Source organism: Haemaphysalis longicornis, unplaced genomic scaffold, assembly GCF_048455015.1.
Source record: "Haemaphysalis longicornis isolate Haplotype H1 unplaced genomic scaffold, Haemaphysalis longicornis Haplotype H1 scaffold_12, whole genome shotgun sequence".
Lineage (NCBI taxonomy): Eukaryota > Metazoa > Arthropoda > Arachnida > Ixodida > Ixodidae > Haemaphysalis > Haemaphysalis longicornis.
In genome coordinates this window covers 19,809,734-19,829,589 of record NW_027526225.1, presented here as the reverse complement: position 1 = coordinate 19,829,589, position 19,856 = coordinate 19,809,734, and the positions used below count along the sequence as shown (strand labels likewise).

The 19,856-nt window shown below is 47.1% G+C and overlaps 1 protein-coding gene across 2 annotated transcripts in view; it reads right to left on the bottom strand.

The window, feature by feature from the left end:
- The window catches only part of LOC144162448 (alpha-N-acetylglucosaminidase-like), a 76,456-nt gene extending 57,312 nt beyond the window's left edge, over nt 1-19,144 (bottom strand). The window contains exons 1-4 of one of the 2 annotated variants that reach the window (XM_077692975.1): nt 18,958-19,144; nt 11,823-11,874; nt 3,877-4,046; nt 2,009-2,193 (exon numbers count right to left, since the gene is read on the bottom strand). In XM_077692975.1, coding sequence (XP_077549101.1) covers nt 2,009-2,193; nt 3,877-4,046; nt 11,823-11,874; nt 18,958-18,996 — 446 coding nt within the window. In that variant the 5' untranslated portion in view covers nt 18,997-19,144. The remainder of the gene's footprint in view (nt 1-2,008; nt 2,194-3,876; nt 4,047-11,822; nt 11,875-18,957) is intronic. The other variant, XM_077692974.1, reaches the window with a different exon arrangement.
- Between the last annotated feature and the right edge of the window lie 712 nt (nt 19,145-19,856).

Below are 19,856 nucleotides of genomic sequence, written 5' to 3'. Positions count from 1 at the left end.
CCTTGATGCCTAGGTAGCATAAGAGGGCTTCCCGCCAGTTACCCGCTCATGACAGGCTGTAGACGTTGGAGTCACGCCCCGGGGGTTTAAAAGAAGGTCCCCTTCTCCCCGTGTAGTCAGAGTAGCGCTGGCTACCACCCTCAAGTGTCAGATACACTTCTAGTAAAATATAAATAGCCCAGAAAGTGAAGGAGAACACAGTCGAACAGATAGCCGAACTGGTAAGGCATTCGACATGTAATCGAAAGGCGTGGGTTCGGTCCCCACTCTGGGCGCGTGTTTTTCTTTCTTCTGTGTATTAAAAAAAATGTTCACTTCATTAACCGTAGTAAAAAAGAAAAGAGCCTAACCACACCCCTATGCCTCCTTTGGCGTCGTAGACTGCCGACCTATGTTTCTGTATTTCCTCAACGAGCCCCTCATTTCCTTACTATATAATTCTGCGAAAGCCTAGCGAGGGTCTCGGTTCTGGCAGCCTTGATGCCTAGGTAGCATAAGAGGGCTTCCCGCCAGTTACCCGCTCATGACAGGCTGTAGACGTTGGAGTCACGCCCCGGGGGTTTAAAAGAAGGTCCCCTTCTCCCCGTGTAGTCAGAGTAGCGCTGGCTACCACCCTCAAGTGTCAGATACACTTCTAGTAAAATATAAATAGCCCAGAAAGTGAAGGAGAACACAGTCGAACAGATAGCCGAATTGGTAAGGCATTCGACATGTAATCGAAAGGCGTGGGTTCGGTCCCCACTCTGGGCGCGTGTTTTTCTTTCTTTCTTCTGTATATTAAAAAAAAAAAGTTCACTTCATTAACCGTAGTACAAAAGAAAAGAGCCTAACCACACCCCTATGCCTCCTTTGGCGTCGTAGACTGCCGACCTATGTTTCTGTATTTCCTCAACGAGCCCCTCATTTCCTTACTATATATATATATACATATATATATACAGGGTGTCCCAGCTATCATGCACCAAGATTTAAAAAAAAGAATAAAGGCGTAACTCGAAAGAAACCAGGTGCATAATGTTTGCAGAACTGTGAAGAAGCGCACAGTATTTTTTTCTTTAATGAGACTTAATTAACTCATTGTAATTAATTATCTAACTCGAGAAATACTGTCCTAATCACTAAAGTGTCAATGACGCACTTGTAGGTAACCACGAGGGGCATCTAACTGCGGTATTTTCAGCGATGAACTAATTGCGTACACATTTATTCTGACTGATAAAGGAAACCCACGAAATATGAAAAATACCACGTGACGGCGCCTCCGCGCGCACCGTAAAGCAACGCCCTCAAACAGGCTGCCTCTGAGTTAGCCAGAATGAAATAGACAAAAGAAAGAAAGAAGAAATCGCGACCGAGTTTGTCCCTATCTGCACACGCGTCCTGCGAATCTTGCTGCTGCTGCTCCTTCCAGGCATGCTTTTATCAAGGTGATGCGCTGTCTCTTCGGGCGGGTAACACGCGAAGCAGTTGCTTTCAATCAGCTTTGTTTGGGGACGCTGCTTTACAATGCGCGCGTAAGCGTCGTCACGTGGTATTTTTCATATTTCGCGGGTTTTCTTTATCAGTCAGAATAAATGAGTACGCAATTAGTTCGTCGCTGAAAATAGCGCAGTTAGATGCCCCTCGTGGTTACCTACAAGTACCTCATTGACACTTTAGTGATTATGACAGTATTTCTCGAGTTAGATAATTAATTACAATTAATTAATAAAGTCTCATTAACGAAAAAATTACTCTCCGCTTCTTCACAGTACTGCAAACATTATGCACTAGGTTTTCTTCGAGTTACGCAATTTCTCTTTTTTTAAATCTTGGTGCATGATAGCTGGGACACCCTGTATATATATATATATATATATATATATATATATTGTAAGCAACAAAACGTTTTGATCAAACAAAATGGGCGAGAGTTCTAATGAGCGAATCCATTCTTAAATACCAAACAGAAAATACTTGGGGAAAGTGCATCGTTGATTTTAAATATGTATGAGCGGATAAGACTCACTTGTCGTTGAGCAGAACAACACTTGGATCTTCAACCAGAGGTGGCGTCCCCGAGGCCGTTTTCGTCTGGACGCCCGACCAGGACACGCTAACGTTGCAGTATTTCTTCAGGTAATAGTAAAGGCCAGTGGCCACGGCGACGCCGCTCGTTCCCGTTATAGAAACGCTGTTGTTGAAGGTGTCGACCTGCAAAATAAAGGACAACTTAAACGAAAAACGAAAATTCGCATAGTGTGACAAAAAGCATGGAGCATGGTTCCATGCAGACAAAATGCGAGTTCGGTTGATTAGAAAGATCGCTTTCTAATTGTAATGAAAGGTATCAGAGTCTCCAACAGTCCACGAAGTACTATATTTCATACCAGAGGGCTCAAAGGAGAACTCTGCGGGCTGCCGGAATTTTGCCGCAAACTTCGAACAAATAATCGAGATATGAAGGAAAACAGATGAAGCAGTGACGTCTCCCTAGCCGCTATCCGGCAACTTTCTATGGCGTCACGTAATCATGTTAGTGCGATCAGCGGCCGCCGAATCAAGCCACCACCAAGAACGATGACTGGGTTCTTGTAGTGGGGCCTCCAGTTCCATTTGGTCGTATCACTTGAGTGCTAACCTGCAGTTAATGCACTGGTAACTACGTTTTTAGTTCTGGCTCATGTTACTTCTGTCGTGCCCATAACATTTCATTGTAGCGTGAGATTTGAGGATTTTTGAAGATTTCTTTCGTTTTTTTTTCGTTCCAAACAACGTGTTTTGTGGCTAGAATGGCGCTGAGTGAGTTACCAAAGTCTATTTATTTCAAGTTAAACTTGGCTTTTGTCTTCAAGGTACTTGGAACCCTGTTTCAACTTTTTTCGAAATCTTAAATGCTTGCAGAACGTAGTCAACCAACACATCCAGCACTTATCTTGGGTATCGCGTAGTACCTCGGCGAAAAATTACTGCTGTCTGCACATCAGGAAACTTAGAAATTAGCTCAAAAGAATTTTCTCTCTTTCTCAGAACTATGACCATACTTCCGTGGTCGTTCTTACAGTATTATGATGTGCATAGCTTGGATAAAAGGTCGCAAAAACTATAGTCACGTGCTCATGCTCCTATGTCACGGATGTTTTAGTTAACACAGTGACATCTGCTCTGCCACCTTGCTACACTGTCGGCATGGCTGCGCGCAACCGCAAATTGCGTTCCTTCTAACATCGGTGAAATTGCACAGGTGCCGTCAGAACTAATTGGAGCACGGTAGCCATGGCCAAACCGCATAGTGGCGCCATGTAGCTGCACTGGCGGCAAACGAAAGGACGAGAACACGCATGCGTGCCTGCCGACGGTGATAGCCCATCTATACTTCTCAACCAACTTCTTTTAACGCGGCTTCGAGTATTTTTCGCAGCGTACTGGTCTCGGAGATGGCACTGATAGGGGAGACACATCTGGCAACGTTTTTTGGCACATTTCTAGTGCTCGCGATCTGCTCTCACAGGGATCTGTATTGGCAGTTTTTTTTTCTTCAAATATTTTAGGTGTGTATGCTATCAGCGCTATCGCCGAGTCCAGTATGCTGCGAAGAATTCTCGAGCACAGGCTAAAAGAAGTGTTTTGAGATGTATAGGTTGGCTATCTCCATCTCCAGGCGCGCATGCGTGTCCTGGTCATTTCGTTTACCGCCGGTGTAGGTATACACGGCGCTCGAATGCGGTTCGGCCACAGCTCCCGTGCTCCAATTACTTCTGACGGCACATGTATGTACGTACACGGTTACTGCGTTGTATAGAGTAAGGAACCGCGGACGTTATGAGGAATCAGCCCTGTCATTTGCTAGGCGTGCGCCGGGTGCGCAGTACAACACCGTCTGTGTAGAATACGCACCACGAACATGTCTTGTCGCTGGTCTTTCGGTCCGGCAAATACGTGAAGTGTGATCTTTGACTGCCAGTGGGGCACGAGTCTGCGCAGAAGACCTTCCACGGCTGCCTGCTGATCCGCCGTAGAGTACGACGCGTCAGCTGCGGGAGGCTGCGGCCCCCAGGGCGCACTGCCTGCAGTCATAAAAATAAAACGGCACTGAAATGGTCATCTAATGAGCGAAAATCGACAGGAAGCCGGTCTCCAACAGTTTGTCGTGTTAAAAAAGATGTTGAACGAAAGTGAAAACACCAAACACAGGGCATGGCACCTGGTAACACCCGCAACTGCGTTTGCGCGTACTCACCTACCTACCTACCTACCTACCTACCTACCTACCTACCTACCTACCTACCTACCTACCTACCTATACCTACCTACCTACCTATACCTACCTACCTACCTACCTACCTACCTACCTACCTACCCACCTACCCACCTACCTACCTACCTACCTACCTACCTACCTACCTACCTACCTACCTATCTACCTATCTATCTATCTATCTATCTATCTATCTATCTATCTATCTATCTATCTATCTATCTATCTATCTATCTATCTATCTATCTATCTATCTATCTATCTATCTATCTATCTATCTATCTATCTATCTATCTATCTATCTATCTATCTATCTATCTATCTATCTATCTATCTATCTATCTATCTATCTATCTATCTATCTATCTATCTATCTATCTATCTATCTATCTATCTATCTATCTATCTATCTATCTATCTATCTATCTATCTATCTATCTATCTATCTATCTATCTATCTATCTATCTATCTATCTATCTATCTATCTATCTATCTATCTATCTATCTATCTATCTATCTATCTATCTATCTATCTATCTATCTATCTATCTATCTATCTATCTATCTATCTATCTATCTATCTATCTATCTATCTATCTATCTATCTATCTATCTATCTATCTATCTATCTATCTATCTATCTATCTATCTATCTATCTATCTATCTATCTATCTATCTATCTATCTATCTATCTATCTATCTATCTATCTATCTATCTATCTATCTATCTATCTATCTATCTATCTATCTATCTATCTATCTATCTATCTATCTATCTATCTATCTATCTATCTATCTATCTATCTATCTATCTATCTATCTATCTATCTATCTATCTATCTATCTATCTATCTATCTATCTATCTATCTATCTATCTATCTATCTATCTATCTATCTATCTATCTATCTATCTATCTATCTATCTATCTATCTATCTATCTATCTATCTATCTATCTATCTATCTATCTATCTATCTATCTATCTATCTATCTATCTATCTATCTATCTATCTATCTATCTATCTATCTATCTATCTATCTATCTATCTATCTATCTATCTATCTATCTATCTATCTATCTATCTATCTATCTATCTATCTATCTATCTATCTATCTATCTATCTATCTATCTATCTATCTATCTATCTATCTATCTATCTATCTATCTATCTATCTATCTATCTATCTATCTATCTATCTATCTATCTATCTATCTATCTATCTATCTATCTATCTATCTATCTATCTATCTATCTATCTATCTATCTATCTATCTATCTATCTATCTATCTATCTATCTATCTATCTATCTATCTATCTATCTATCTATCTATCTATCTATCTATCTATCTATCTATCTATCTATCTATCTATCTATATAGCGAATCAGAATAGGAAATGAGGGGCTCGTTGAAAATAACACAGCAATGAGAGTTGGCAGTCAAGAAAACCTCGCAAAGCAAACGGGAGGATGCGGTAGGTCATTGAAACAGATAAAGAATTTGGAAAGAAAGAAAGTGAAGAAAAAATGTCCGCCAGGTGGGATCCCAACCCACGACCTCCAGAATACCGGTCTGGTGCGATAACCACTACGCTACCGGCGGGGCGATTTTCCCCTTCACTTTCTGGGGTATTTATGTTTTAGGTATTTTTGTTTCATGTGCTTGCGGGTGGCAGCCAAGCGACAACGGCAAGCAGCGCTCGACTATGTGCGTTCCCTTCCTGAGACGCAGTTCACGCTACCGACGCATACCCTTACCATCGCTGCCGTCGAGAGAACCCACGAGTGACTGCTGCCGCAGCGCACTGCAGCACTCAGGAGTGAGTGCTGAGCAACGAGTGAGGCAACTGGTGGATGTGCTTCGCGTCCTCCTAGCTGCGTGGCTCATCCGAACCACGTGAAATTTGCGCGGGAGTTTCAAACACGATTTGCAACAACATGCTCGGCGGCGGCGACGCGCTGCGAGATAACGGCAGAGTAGCGCGCGCCGCCGTGTGTTCCCTGATCACCGCGATCCCTCCCTGAGACGCAGCAGCTATGCGCCGTGACCGTGAATCCGCAGTTCGCGCTGCGCACAAAGTTAGCATTAGGGTGCAGAGTAAGGGCCAGCTGCTTTTCGTTGCTTTTATGGCTGCTTAAAGGGACACTGAAGTGAATTTGTCAAGCTCCCGGTTTTGCTTGCACTGCGTAGACTGGCTCAAATTACCACACTTTTCATCGTTTATCCGGTTGATAAGTCGTTAATTATTTTATAAAGCGGGAAAGAAGAAAAACTACCATGCGCGGTCTGCGGCGGCCGCACCAACTAAAGCTGTGACGTCGCGAGGAGATGGCACCGTGATTGGACGATGTCCGAGGTTAGCATTCAAACAAGTTTCGGTTTCGGTTCTGTAAAAGAACATGTTTGACATCCGACGCCATCGTTGGATGGGCCTTCTCGATATCTCAGTAATCACCGTACCGCCCTTCTGCCATATTGTCGGGTGTAAAATGCCTGAGATAAACCTCCCAGGACGGCTTGGAATCGTAGAAATCACTAGCCGAGGCCTACGCAGTGTATGACGCCCTCCGCGTCACCGCAGACGCTCAAATGCCATGCGCTTTTCCCTCATACTCGGAGCTTGCCTCACTCATGCCTGTATCGTAAAAAGCGTGTTCGCACCAGGCCAAGGGTGTGCTGATTCAGGCCTGTGCCCATTTCCCGCAAGCAGCAGCACGCTAACGAGAACTCGCTAGAGCGTCAGTGGGAGTCTGCGCGCGTTCTGCAATCTCGCTCGCGGAACAGTAAACGTTACGGCCCAAAAATGGTGAACTCAGTTTAGAAAAAATCGACCGAAAACAAAAAAACCAACTGGCAAAAAAAAACAACAACAAAAAAAAAACGATGCACCCTGGGTATTGGAACTTGCGACTTGCAGAACGATAACCTAGCGCCTCAGACCACTCGGCCACAGGTCAGGTCTGCCGAGGCGGGATATATAAGGTATGTAATGTATAACCAGTTTACACTTTTATTTAGCCTTATCATTTGAAGTACTTTAGGTGACTATTTCTCGTATAGCGCCTGTGAAGTAAGCGTTCCCCAAACTTCCACAATATCTCACGTCTAGCAATTACATTTCTTTGAAGGAAAAGCGTTCGCAGATGTGCGGTCGTGCTGCTGACCGCTGTGCTTGTTCACCCAGCGCAAAAAAGTGCTTCCTGCTCCGTAGTTTTGCGCTGTACAGTAAAAGTTACAGTTGATTTTATTTTCTTAGTACCAATATTGACTTCGTTGACTCTTCTCCCGCCTTCAAGTGGCCTTGGATTTTCCTACTAGCGTAAAGTCAGCGAAGCGTCGCATGTGCCCTTGTGCAGCGCTTGTGTGAGGCGACCTTGACTCGACTTGGAGCTAGATACAGTGTACAAACTAACAAAGTAAAGAAAGGCACATTCTTTCATTCACAAACGTGTGGTGGCTTTGTTTCAATTGAGCGAGCCAATTGCGACGACCCGTCGGCGCCGGCGGTCTAAACGCTGTGCCTACTGACTCTGCCGGAAGGTCGGCGAGCCGTGCAGTAGCGCAGACAATTGCCAGCTCGTCTCCTCGTGACGTCACACGAAAACGCCACAAAAAATGGGCGAGGGTGCAGAGAGAAGGACAGCATTTTCGAATTGCTTTTTCTACTAAATAAATTCGCGTAAACCCGCTCAGAGTGGTCGAAACATGGCCTATGGACTCCGGACTACAATTTGCGCTAGTAATCCCGCATTGTTTACAAATCACTTCAGTGTCCCTTTAATGGCCTTCCAAACACGAAGCAGCGTTTTAAATGCTTGGGCGCGTGATAATTATATACAAGGAACAGCCTGAAAATGGTCACTTTTGGTTTCCATCGCTACCATCCCGCAGGGCGCGTATGACAGAACCAAGCCACGACGTCATCATTTTTTGCAGATCCCAAAACAGTGTGGAGGGTTGTTTCGACAATAGAGTTTCATACAATAGCAACTATAGAGAAATCTGGCGCAGGGCGATGGTCCGCCGCAATGGGCGTGATGGGTAGTTCTGGATTCGGATTGGCGCTCGATGGCTTGTGAAGTTACTATGGATTGAGTCGTGCAGGCAGTTTCGTTTTCGTTTTGGACTTCCATGAAGGCATTTGCCTGCGCGAGGTGTTGGAAGAAGCGTTCACAAATGCGTTTCTTCTTGAACTGCATGCCACGGGCGCACTGACGATTCTGAGTCGAACGTTATATAACCAGAGTGTCGAATCGGTAGGTTATGGATTCATTTTCCGGCACAATGAGCACGAAAACAAAAATGACAGCGCTGTATGCGGCGAAGTTGCCTGTGAATTATGTCTTCGGCGCCGCTCATTCGGCAGATCAATGTATTTTAGAAGCCGACGACGGTTGCGAACGGCTTGGAACAGCCACGCTTTTCGTGAGAACGCCGGCTCCTACGGCGTGGACCCGCAGTACCGGTGGTTGATAGGAACGCAGCTTCCTGAATATTCAGGCTAGAATAACTTCTCCAAAGGTAGTCGGTTTCTTTTCTTTTATGAGAACAAAACTTTTCTTAGTATTACAAACTACAAGCGCCAAAACTTTTACAAATAGTTTTTAAAGAAGTCCGCGTCCCGCTGTATAGTAGGCGGCAAGTTGCAAACCCACCCCACAATCCTCCTCATTTCCGCGTCTGCTTTTTATTTAAACGCGCCGTTTTATGTCCTACAAAACCAGTTTTTGGTCACTAACTTTCTTGTTTGCCATGTAATTTGTATACGGCGAACCGGGCTACAAGAGTTTTTTTGTCAAAAAAACTCCCACCTCCCCCCGCGGGAACCCCTGTGTAGATGCGACGCATAGGCGGAGCGGCGAAGGGACCGCGTTTTATAGCGCGCATAACGTTGAGGGGACTGCGTAAGCCGGTCCCAGTCGATGACGACGTTGGCGTACTTGTAAAGCGGCGTGGACTCTAGGTGTTTGAGCCAAGCGTGGATGCTGCTTCGCCAGAGAACGGCACACCGGTTATATGCGCAGCGCGCCCGAAGGAGAGGAAACCGCGGAAGAGAGAGTACTGCACATGCGCCGGCCCCAGTGCGTCTGCCGCGGCGGCTATGACGCAACGTGCCGCGGCTATGACGCAACACAATCCAACACAATCCACTTTAATCCAATCCAATCCAAATCCAATCCAACACAATTCACTTTAATCCAATCCAATCTAAGCCAATCCAATCGAATCCAATCCAATGCCCCTCGCGAGAGAGTGTTCGCTATCGGAGAGGAGAGGGGGTGAGCGGCGGAGAGCGCAGCTGGCGCGGCGAGGAGAATGGGGGAGGGGTGGGCAACGCCGACGACGACGACGACGACGACGACGCCGGAGGGACAAGGCGAGTGAATCAGATGCTCTGCATCTAAAACACAATTTGCGCCCGTCTCGATCCTTCGCAAGTTTCAGAACTACCCATCGTTCCCCCTGAACCGTAAGCGGTGCCTCGGTGTTCGCGTTGACACTAGCGCCAGTTTCCACTCTAGTTATTATTGTATGCAAGTCTGGTTTCGACCGCCCCGCGGCCGAAACTGAGGGGTGGAGCAGCCTGAAGGCCTTTAGGCTCATTATCGCGGCGGATATTTGACGAACACTTTTTAATAAGCGTCCTGCTGGCGAGTTTTATTGCTACTATAGCCAAGATTATCGGATCCTTTCCCGCATGTGGAGCTTAAGTTTTGTCAAGAGTGCCTCTGTGGGGAGCGGTTATGCCTGCAGCACTAGCAATGTGAACACGCGCTTAGTCGCCGCTCGCCGGACCGCGCGTGTGAAGTGACGTCGCAAGTTTCTGTCGTACGTCGGAGTTACACGGCTACGTCACCGTACTTTCCCTACCACGGAGTGGCGTCACGTTGACGTCCATTTGCCGTGTGCCGCTCCACGTGCTGTTTCCCCGCGCCTAAAATGAAATCCAATTAAAGCACATTTCACAGATCACTCACAGGCCGTTCATGTTTCCGCCAGGGTATTCTCTGGAGTGAAGGAAGCGAGCTGTGTAATAAAATTAACCCGAAAAATTGGTGTCTGTGCCTCTCTAAAGGAGGCCATCTCAAGCGGGTGAATTAGAACACGTAATTTTTTTTTCTTTGAAAAAATGGAGTTGGAAAAATCTCACTATGTGCTTTCAACCTGGAACAGCTTGTTACCCTCAAGCCTTTTCTGATATTCATTGCGTGAACAGAGGTCACATTGGGAGGCTCCAGGCGAATGGTAAAGGAGAGGAGGGGAATTGTTGTGCAGAAACGATCCTCTGGGTGAATTTGCGTTGCGGGCATAGTGATTATGACCATTAGATTGACTAGGCCGAAATCCTTCTATTCAATTACTACGGCGGTAACTCGCTGCGATGCGCTTCCTTCGTAGCTACGGAACCGCTATTTCGGAACTACCACGGGCCATTCGGAGGTTCTTCGAGGACTTTCCTCGACATTAGTACATATACTGGATTCTCTCTCGCGGAGAACGAGCTGATAATCAAGGAGCACTCCGTGTCGCTAACAAAGTACACAGAAAGGTAGTTTACAAAGAAAAGACGCAGAAATCGGCCTGAGGGCAGAAGATCATGCCAGCTCTGGAGGGTAGGTGATAGGGTAAGTGGAACAGAGAGCGTAAGTAGGGTATGGCAATAAACGGGAAGACGGTACGACTGTAGACAGTGCAGTTTATACCAGGTTTATTCGGCGAAAGAGAGCCCGGTGAATGTCCGGTCAATGAGCAGCCGATGCCATCTCTCACAGGAATGTGTCCGCTGATTCGCCATGTAAAGCCGAAACAATCTCTCTGTGAGGGGCTCGCCCCATTCAAAAATCTTTCGCCGCACTTTTTCGCTGACTGAGTTTTCACATCGGAAAGCCGTCTACCCATCGTGGTTATCAATTGTTTCCGCTCCTTCTGGAACTTCTCGAACAGGAACGAGCCTGTTGTCACCTCCACGTCTGGACTTACTTAGCCAGGACTACTCAGCAATATCTACCCTATGCCAACCGTCCATCTTCTGGCACCCCTTACCACCTGGTATGAGAAAGCCGGCAATCCCCGTCTTAGTTCCCCATCACCAACCCTATACGAGCAGTAGGGTGGACCGGCTGGCCATCTCAGACCTTGCAGCACAACAAGAATTGTCGCCGGGAGTCCAGCCAGAACCAGGACATCCCGCTGACTAGGGACGCGCGTGGTTCCCTGTCATCTGGCACCGACACTTTTGAAATAGTGGAGTCCTCCCCGTCCCCGACTTTCTTGTACCAGCAGTTCCTTGCGGCGACGGAGGTCAGACAATTCTGATGATTGTAGGGTTTAACGCGCCGACGCAGCGCAGGCGATGAGGCGCGCCGTAGTGGAGGGCTACGGATTAATTTTGACCACCTGGGGATCTTTAACGTGCGCCGAAATCTCGTACACACGGGCGTTTTTGCTTTTCGCCTCCATCAGAAAAGCAGCCGCCGCGGCCGGGAATTATACAATTCTACGTGCAGGCTCACATTGGTCGTGGACAATATTTGCCTTATTATGCCCGCTAGCGTATTTCAGTAAGAAAACAACTTACCATTTGAGGCGGTGCGGGCAGCGTCCACGTGTAGCGCGCCTAATAGCAGAACCTGTGGAGAAACAGAAATATAAAAAATAAGACAAGGTCTGCAGACCTTTCGCCTATCCCGCCGGAAGAAACTACAATGCTATAGGCACGTAACGTTTGAGTAATACCAGAGTATAACGGCTAGAGAGTCACATATAGTTGTTACCGTGACGAGGAAACTTCACCATCCCTTTCCAAAGAAAGTCGAGAGAATCGCGAAATCTCTCTCACATCAAAACTGCGCCAAAAGTGCGTCAAAACCTTCGCTCAAGGTGCGTCCAGTTCACCGTCAAACCTTCAGAAACCCAAATCGCGTACGAAGAACGAACCCGTGCGACCATTTTTCACGCACTAAGCAAACGCATCTACGAACGATCTAAAGGCATTCCGATACGCGGTTTATGAGCTAAAGGTAAACGATTGTACTCCTTCTTCGTGGTCCACGCGCGTATTGTCTTATCTATTTTTGTCTTATGTAATGTATTGTTCCTTTTTTAGCAATTGTCAAGTAACCGTGTTGACACAACGGAAGCCCGTTTTCACACACGCGCGGTGTGTCCAGAGACCTTATCAGAACTTTTTGGTCGACAGCCTGCTCTATGAGAAATTGCATCAGTTTTCTGGCAGGACGCCATCTAAGCAAGCTTTCGCTTGAAAAGCTTAACGGGACGCGCAATGTCGACCATTTTTAAACGGCATTAGGCACGCATCAGTTCATTTGGGTCGTAACGGACATTTTTCGGGCTTGTTATCGTGGCAGAAAAAGTCGGGTCGGTTACGGGCACGCGAACAGGAACATGCAGGTCCACTAGCGGACATTGGTGGCTTGACTGGAAGAAGCAATGAAGACAAGGTCGCAAGGCATATATCCCCACAACCTATTCCTCCATCTTCCCTACCTGCGGCATCCCGTGAACTACGTATCCCTTTGTACGGGAAGGAGCAGCCCCAACCTGTATTTTTTCTTTCCCCAGAGCAGTAAGAGGCTAGGGTGCTACCAACGTTACTAGATCTAGTAACGTTGGGTGCTACCACGGCAGCTCTGGTTGTGCGTCAGCTTCGGTGCCGCCTGTAGGTCTTCTAAACTCAGTAAAATACTGCTTTTCCCTTTATTCGTGACATTTGTGGTGTAGCAGTGGGAGAGTGGGATGACCAGCTCGCGGTTTCAGGACAAGGAATTCCTGGTCAATCGCGACCGAGCAGCGACGTTAGCCCGCGACCTTCTGGAACGACAAGACGCCATGGACTTTTTAAATTCGGAGCATTTCTTAGGCTCGCCTGGTCCTGCGTCGTTGATGGCGGCGCCGTCCACACGCTCACTGCGCATGCGCAACTCTCCTCCTTACACCCACAGCTCCGCGATACTACACTATAAAAAAAAGAAATAGTTGGCGGCGCCCGGTTTCGATCCCACGACTCTCTGGCCGTAACGGGAGGTACGCGGTGCTCTTCCCACTACGCTACAAATCCGAGACAGGAACAAGTGCTACGAACGCACCTTATGTCCTTGACTCATTCATACTACCTCAAGAAGCTACTGATACAACGAAGGCACGCGAAGCTGAACGTCAACGGAAACGACGAACTGAAAACTTTAGAGGGGGATGCTGAATTTCCCGTGGGAAAGCTGTGGCGGGAAGCGCCACGCGCCTTGCAGCTCAACCAGCCCCGTCCGCAGCGCCTCTGATGCTGATCATGGCAGCATGCCCCTAGGGATTGGCCAACCAAAGAATCCATCACGAGATAGGTTCTCGTTCAACCACCGTCGTCATCTTCCCGTAGGGGAACTGCCGAAGAAGAAAAAGAACGAGAAGACAAAGCTGCGAAGAGGAGGGCGTGTACATTGCTCTCAGCCGGTGCACCAATGTCAACAACCTTTACCTCACCAAAGCTGATGGAGACTACCGATTTTACCACAGAGACAACATCGATGATGGACGAGTTTCGGCGCCTCGAGAACCACCGCCTACTCACCGTAACACAACAGCACTTGCGTGCCTTTGCCCCCGGTGTGGACCCGGACGCGGAATTCCCTCTGGCGCTAGTAAAAACCAGATCACTCAACATAACGGCAACACAACGGAAGCACACGGAACCGCCACGATGCTTCGCATCCTCATCAAGGTTCCCCACGGGATGATGGTGTAATTTTTTTGTGCCCCTCTTTTTAACCGCGGAGCTGTTTAAGATTGAGTTCCAGCCGTGCCGGGCGTCGCTCAAAAATCGGCGCAGCAAACGGGAGAGGGGAAAATTGAAGGACAAAAAGTGTGAGGGAAAGTGGCCAGGAGGCAAGGAGCCGACGAGCAGGTGTGGGTAGTGCGCGGCGTGACACGAATATTCGGGTGGGGATCGAGGATTGGTGATGACGGATTGGTGGATTGGTGAGGACGTAAGTTCTGACATCCAGCTGTTCTCCTAGTTCAGAGACACGGCGTGCTCTGGGCAGCATCAGTGTCCGATCTGCCGATAACATGGGCTGACCTAAGAAAAGTCAAGGTAAAGCTAGTAAAGTCCACCAGCTCCGCTGTTTCCTCAATCTTCGCATCTAATTTTTGCGAAGGTGGCCGAGTTGTCTTTATTTTGGCCTCATTAGCCGTTTTTCACCACCGCCACAAGATTGGCTTATTCCACGGAGCAAGAATTATTGAGGAGGTGCAACAGGGCTTGCTACGGCGGCGCGTTGAAGTCACGGCGCCGCGCATGGCACCGACGCGCCCTCTGTCGCGAGGCGCCAAGGGAAAACGCACGCGGCGCGCTTTCCGAAAAGGCTCGCCGGTTCAAGGTCACTCAGAGCATAGCCGGCTGCTGTCATGGGCAGACAACGCCGACGAATACCTCATGCGACTGGACTTTCATTGGAGTCTGTTTGCGGCTTAAGAAATCTTCGCGTTTCAAACATCGTTGTCCCTAGATGGTGGGGCTTTGATTTTTTTAGAACGCGAAACCTGCAATAAAGAAAAAAAACATGTGGTTGCGAAGCTAGGCATCATTAGTTCCCGTGAATGATGGTTCTTATCCTCTATGCCATTGGTTCATTTTTAGACTGTCCTAACTTCCCCGCCCTGCCTGTGCAACATGAAAAGCGCGCGCAAATCTGAGAAGCCCGCGAGAGACGAGAGCGGCGAGAGTGAACCACTTGTGACGAGAAGGCGGTGTTGGAAGTCGTCGTCTGCTCCGGGATTCATTCTATAAAAACTCGGTTACAACTCAAGAACGGCACCACCTCATGTAGTGTATCACTCCGCCAAAGTGCCGGACCCTTGACGTCAGTGCGCGCGCGTTTTGAAAGGGGTTTGCTATGAATGCGTGATATCGTCTGCCTTGTCTCACGCAGTTTGTTTGTCGTCACTGGAGTCGTTTATAGGCAGATTAAGTCCAAAAAATCACGGGAACGGCTCACGCCATGTTCAAAACATTCCCAGTAACGCCCTACTTGCGCCGCGCGGAAGTAGGGTGATAATCCGGCTACGGTGATAAGTCACAGCGGCAACTTCCGGTGCCGTTCTTAAGTTGTCTCCGAGTGTAGTACTCGCGCGGTACGGCTAAAAGGCCCATGCCTGCTTGTTCCTTTGGAAATGTGCATTATACGAATACAGATAACCCGGGTTGTAACGAAATGCTCGGGACAGGAAACCGGCTTCCTTGTAAGCGATACTTCGTTTAAAATGAGAGGATTCGCGCTATTTTCACTGCAGTCGAGACAGGAAACACTTTGAAGAAAGAATGATTTGAAATAAGGCGATTTCGCTTAGAGATCACGAAAGAAAATTATCCGCCCTCTTCGGCGAAGGCGTCCGACGCAAACGCAAGCACGCTGCAGGCCTTTGGTGTGTAACACAATTTGTGGGACGCTGAGGCTTTCATCCTGCATGGAACCTGAGTGGGTTGTTGTTGTCGTTAATGATGATGATGATGATGGTGGTGGTGGTAGAACTAATCCGTTCTCCGGACGTTTCATATGTGAAGCGGAAAATTGTCAGTTGCTAATCACGTTGATTAGGAGCCACTAATTGCTTCAAAAGCGATAATTACATAGCTACTCGGCCGCGACTACTGCACTGACGGATGACTGGTAAAATTTCTCTGTTAGTGCACAATTGTGCTATGAGCTCTCATAAAGATTAGTTGGCGGAAGAATAAATCTCGAGGAGGAGCATTTTGTTGTAGCAAGATCTAATCAATCCATCAAACAAAGTTAACCCTTACGTAAGCTTTTTTTTCTTCTTGCATTAAAAAAACTTAGCCGCACAGCGTCCAAAACAAAATAAAACGGGCGCGCGCCCGCGCGCGCGCTTGTGTGTGTGTGTTTATGGGCGTGCGTGTGCGTGTGCGTGTATGTGTGTGTGCGCGCGTGTGTGCGTGCGTGCGTGCACGCACGAGAGAGAGAGAGAGAGAGAGAGAGAGAGAGAGAGAGAGAGAGAGAGAGAGAGAGAGAGAGAGAGAGAGAGAGAGAGATCTGTTTAATGTTAACTGTAGAGACCAGCCCTGCAAGCGGCAGCGCTTGCTACGCCGAATGGAGATGATTAGAGACAAGTGTGGTGAATGTGGGAGTGTGGAGATTACAATGAGAGAGAAAACAAGAACGAACCCCAGCGACCATTTTTCGCGCACTAAGTGAACGCACATATATATATATATATATATATATATATATATATATATATATATATATATATATATATATATATATATATATATATATATATATATATATATATATATATATATATATATATATATATATATATATATATATATATATATATATGTGTGTGTGTGTGTGTACGAACGATTTAAATTTATACCACCGGAGCTTGATGTTAGCAAGTTCGTGGAACATGCTAAAGACACAATAGCGCAAAAGACGGGACGAAAGCCCACAGTACAACAAACGCCCCCGGTGCCGGTCTGTTGTACAGTGTTCCTTCGTCCCGTCTTTTGCGCGATGGTTCCTTCTCTAAATGTATACCGATGCGTGTTTATGGTATAAATGTATGCTACTGTTCTAATGATTGTTGCATGGATAGCATTATCTAGAACCGTTCCTTTTCGTGATTTCCAGCTAACCGCTTTCACAACGTAATCCCGGTTTCGCGGGCGCCGTGTGCCCTGAAATCTCAGAGCTTTTCGGTGGACCAACCGGTCTCCGGGGAAATGCGCTAGTTTTTTTACAGGACGCCATCGGAACCAATAAGAAAGCTTTCGCTTTAAAAATATTCCCACGACCCGCCGCGGTGGCTAAGTGGCTAAGGCGTTGCGCTGCTGAGCACGAGGTCGCGGGTTCGATTCCCGGCCGCGGCGGCCGCTTTTCTGATGGAGGCGAAAAGCAAAAACGCCCGTGTGTACGAGATTTCGGCGCACGTTAAAGATCCCCAGGTGGTCAAAATTAATCCGGAGCCCTCCACTACGGCGCGCCTCATCGCCTGCGTTGCGTCGGCGCGTTAAACCCTACAATCAATCAATCAATCAAATATTCCCACGACATTGCAAACAGGTATAGATGTAGTCACGCGCACAGTTCAAAATGACAAAATTACGTACTAACCTCACGCCGGGCATCATTAACAGTCATCCGTGCACTTTATACAAAAGGAAAAAAACTTTCGGTGCCCCACCTAAATGGTCATAAAGAAAAATACAACTCTGTCCAATTTGAAAGAACTATACTTTGGTATCTAGAAAAACAAACCGCGGGCAAATTAACGGGGGCAAGAACACACGAAGACGGCACAAGCGCAGTCTGGCAACTAGTTTGTTATTGCACAATTCAAAGCTTTCAATTTCCAAGCACCCAATCGCCACGCCCCCAATGCGTCACAGTTCTCGGCGCACTCAGCCGAAAATACAAAAAACCCATAACAACGAAACCGCAAAACCAACTTTGAGGCGCACGAATGGCGAAAAATCAGCAAAGATACCCGCATCATACATGGATTAAGACTCCGCTCCCACACCCAACACGCATGCCCAGAAGAGGCACCGAAATAGCGCTCAACGTGCATCTAAATACTTTGGTATCTGTCTCAGCTCCATTTCAGGTGACCAAAAACGTTTTAGGTGCGGAGTACCTTAGGACCGCACAATGTCCGTCCGCGACCATCCGTGCGCACACCACCATCAAGCGAAGTTCGATTTGAACCGTGAGCTGCAGTTTCATTTAGGGAATAATCAAGGTGCAATTCACGACTGAAATCGAATTACGGTCGGGGCGCAAAGCGGGTGTCACTTGGGGCGCAACTTCGATGTCATTTCGAGTCCCCGTACTCCGCACCCTCGCCATCATCAACGGAGTGGGGATGCTGCCACTTTTGTAACTGGATAAACGCAACAAATATCGCATTTCAAATCTCGCGCCATAGGGACGTAATATGGACAGGAAGGGTATGTTATGGACCGGCAGGAAAAACATTTTTATCAGTGTCCTGTTTATCAGTGTTTTTTATCATTCGAGTGTTACGATAAAACCGAACAAGAAGAAGCCTCATTGTAATCTACCAGTAATCTTTCTTGGCGGTGGCTTTGCTTAGTGGCCGCCAATCGCACAAACAAGATTCTGGGAGGTCGTACAGAAATCGCCAGAAATTGGCTAGGGTGTCACCACTGTTGAATATGTTTTCTCGAATATCTCGAATAATTTCTTTGAAGTTGGCGATAAAATTGGTATTGTTGTTATTTTCAAAGAACAGCCTTTTTAATGAACGCAAGTTTTATTTTGATTTCACGGCTCCACTAACACATCATGATGGAGTGAATAAATGTGTATTATCACTTGTTACGACATAAGTATACATCACTAGACGCGGAAGGCGTCAACAAGTAGTACCACAACGACACGTGGCGGCAGTCGCCCTTCCAATACTGCACTAGTCACCGTGCATGCAACCTACCTGTCTCGCAAAAAACTGCTCAACGTGTAGCTCTCGATACACGCAGACGCTCAGAAGAGTTGTAATGAAATTCGAGGATGCGTATAATTCAACTTATTAAGCGACGAAAGAGATCACCAAATTTTCCATCCCTGTTTAACGATTTGTATGCACTTAAACCAGTGCCCAAAATTTGGCATTGCTTCAGCATCGCGAAAACGCTGACTTCTGCTACTCACGATAGCACACACTGCCGGCGTCAACATTCTCGTCGTCATCGTGAAGCCAGCGTGCACGGAGCTCGTCGTCCTCCGTCGTTACTCCGACCGACGATGCCTTGGCGGCGGATACAACCGTCGTCAGAACTCTCCACAGATTCGCGCGCTGGCCTGCCTACGAGTGCTCCCTTGCGATACCGTGCATGGAGAGCCCGGGACGTCACCCTGCTGTCACGTGTCGATTTCCCCCCCCCCCCCAGTCGTCCCTGCGTCTTTCGCGCGCACAATCATACTTCCGACCCTTGAAAGCGATAATCTCGAATCGGTGGGCAACGCCACCATGTCAACAATGCCTACATCCGCTCCGCCAAGTGTTAGGTGTGGAGCACCCTAGGACCGCACAATGTCCGTCCGCGTCCATCCGTGCGCCCACCACGATCAAGCGAAATTCAATTTGAGCCATGAGTTGCAGTTTCATTTACGGAATAATCAAGGTGCAACTCACGGTTCACATCGAATGACGTCGGGGCGCAACTTGGATGTCATTTCGAGTCCCCGTACTCCGCACCCTCGCCATCATTCACAGAGTGGAGATGCTGCCACTTTTTATTTTTTTTTATCGGGCAGTATGACGTAGGACTGGATTAAAGAAAACATGTGCTCTTGCAGGCGTCCTGCCGCATTGTTATCTAATCGCGATAATCCTACATATGAGGATGAGAACCGCATCGCCAGCATCGCCGCCATGCGTGTGTGTATTATACGCGCACACACACACACACACACATATATATATATATATATATATATATATATATATATATATATATATATATATATAAGGTAAGTAAAACAGGCACACACCAGGAAGACATTAAAAAACTAAAAGTTTACTGACCTTTCAGGAAGAGGACTTTCTA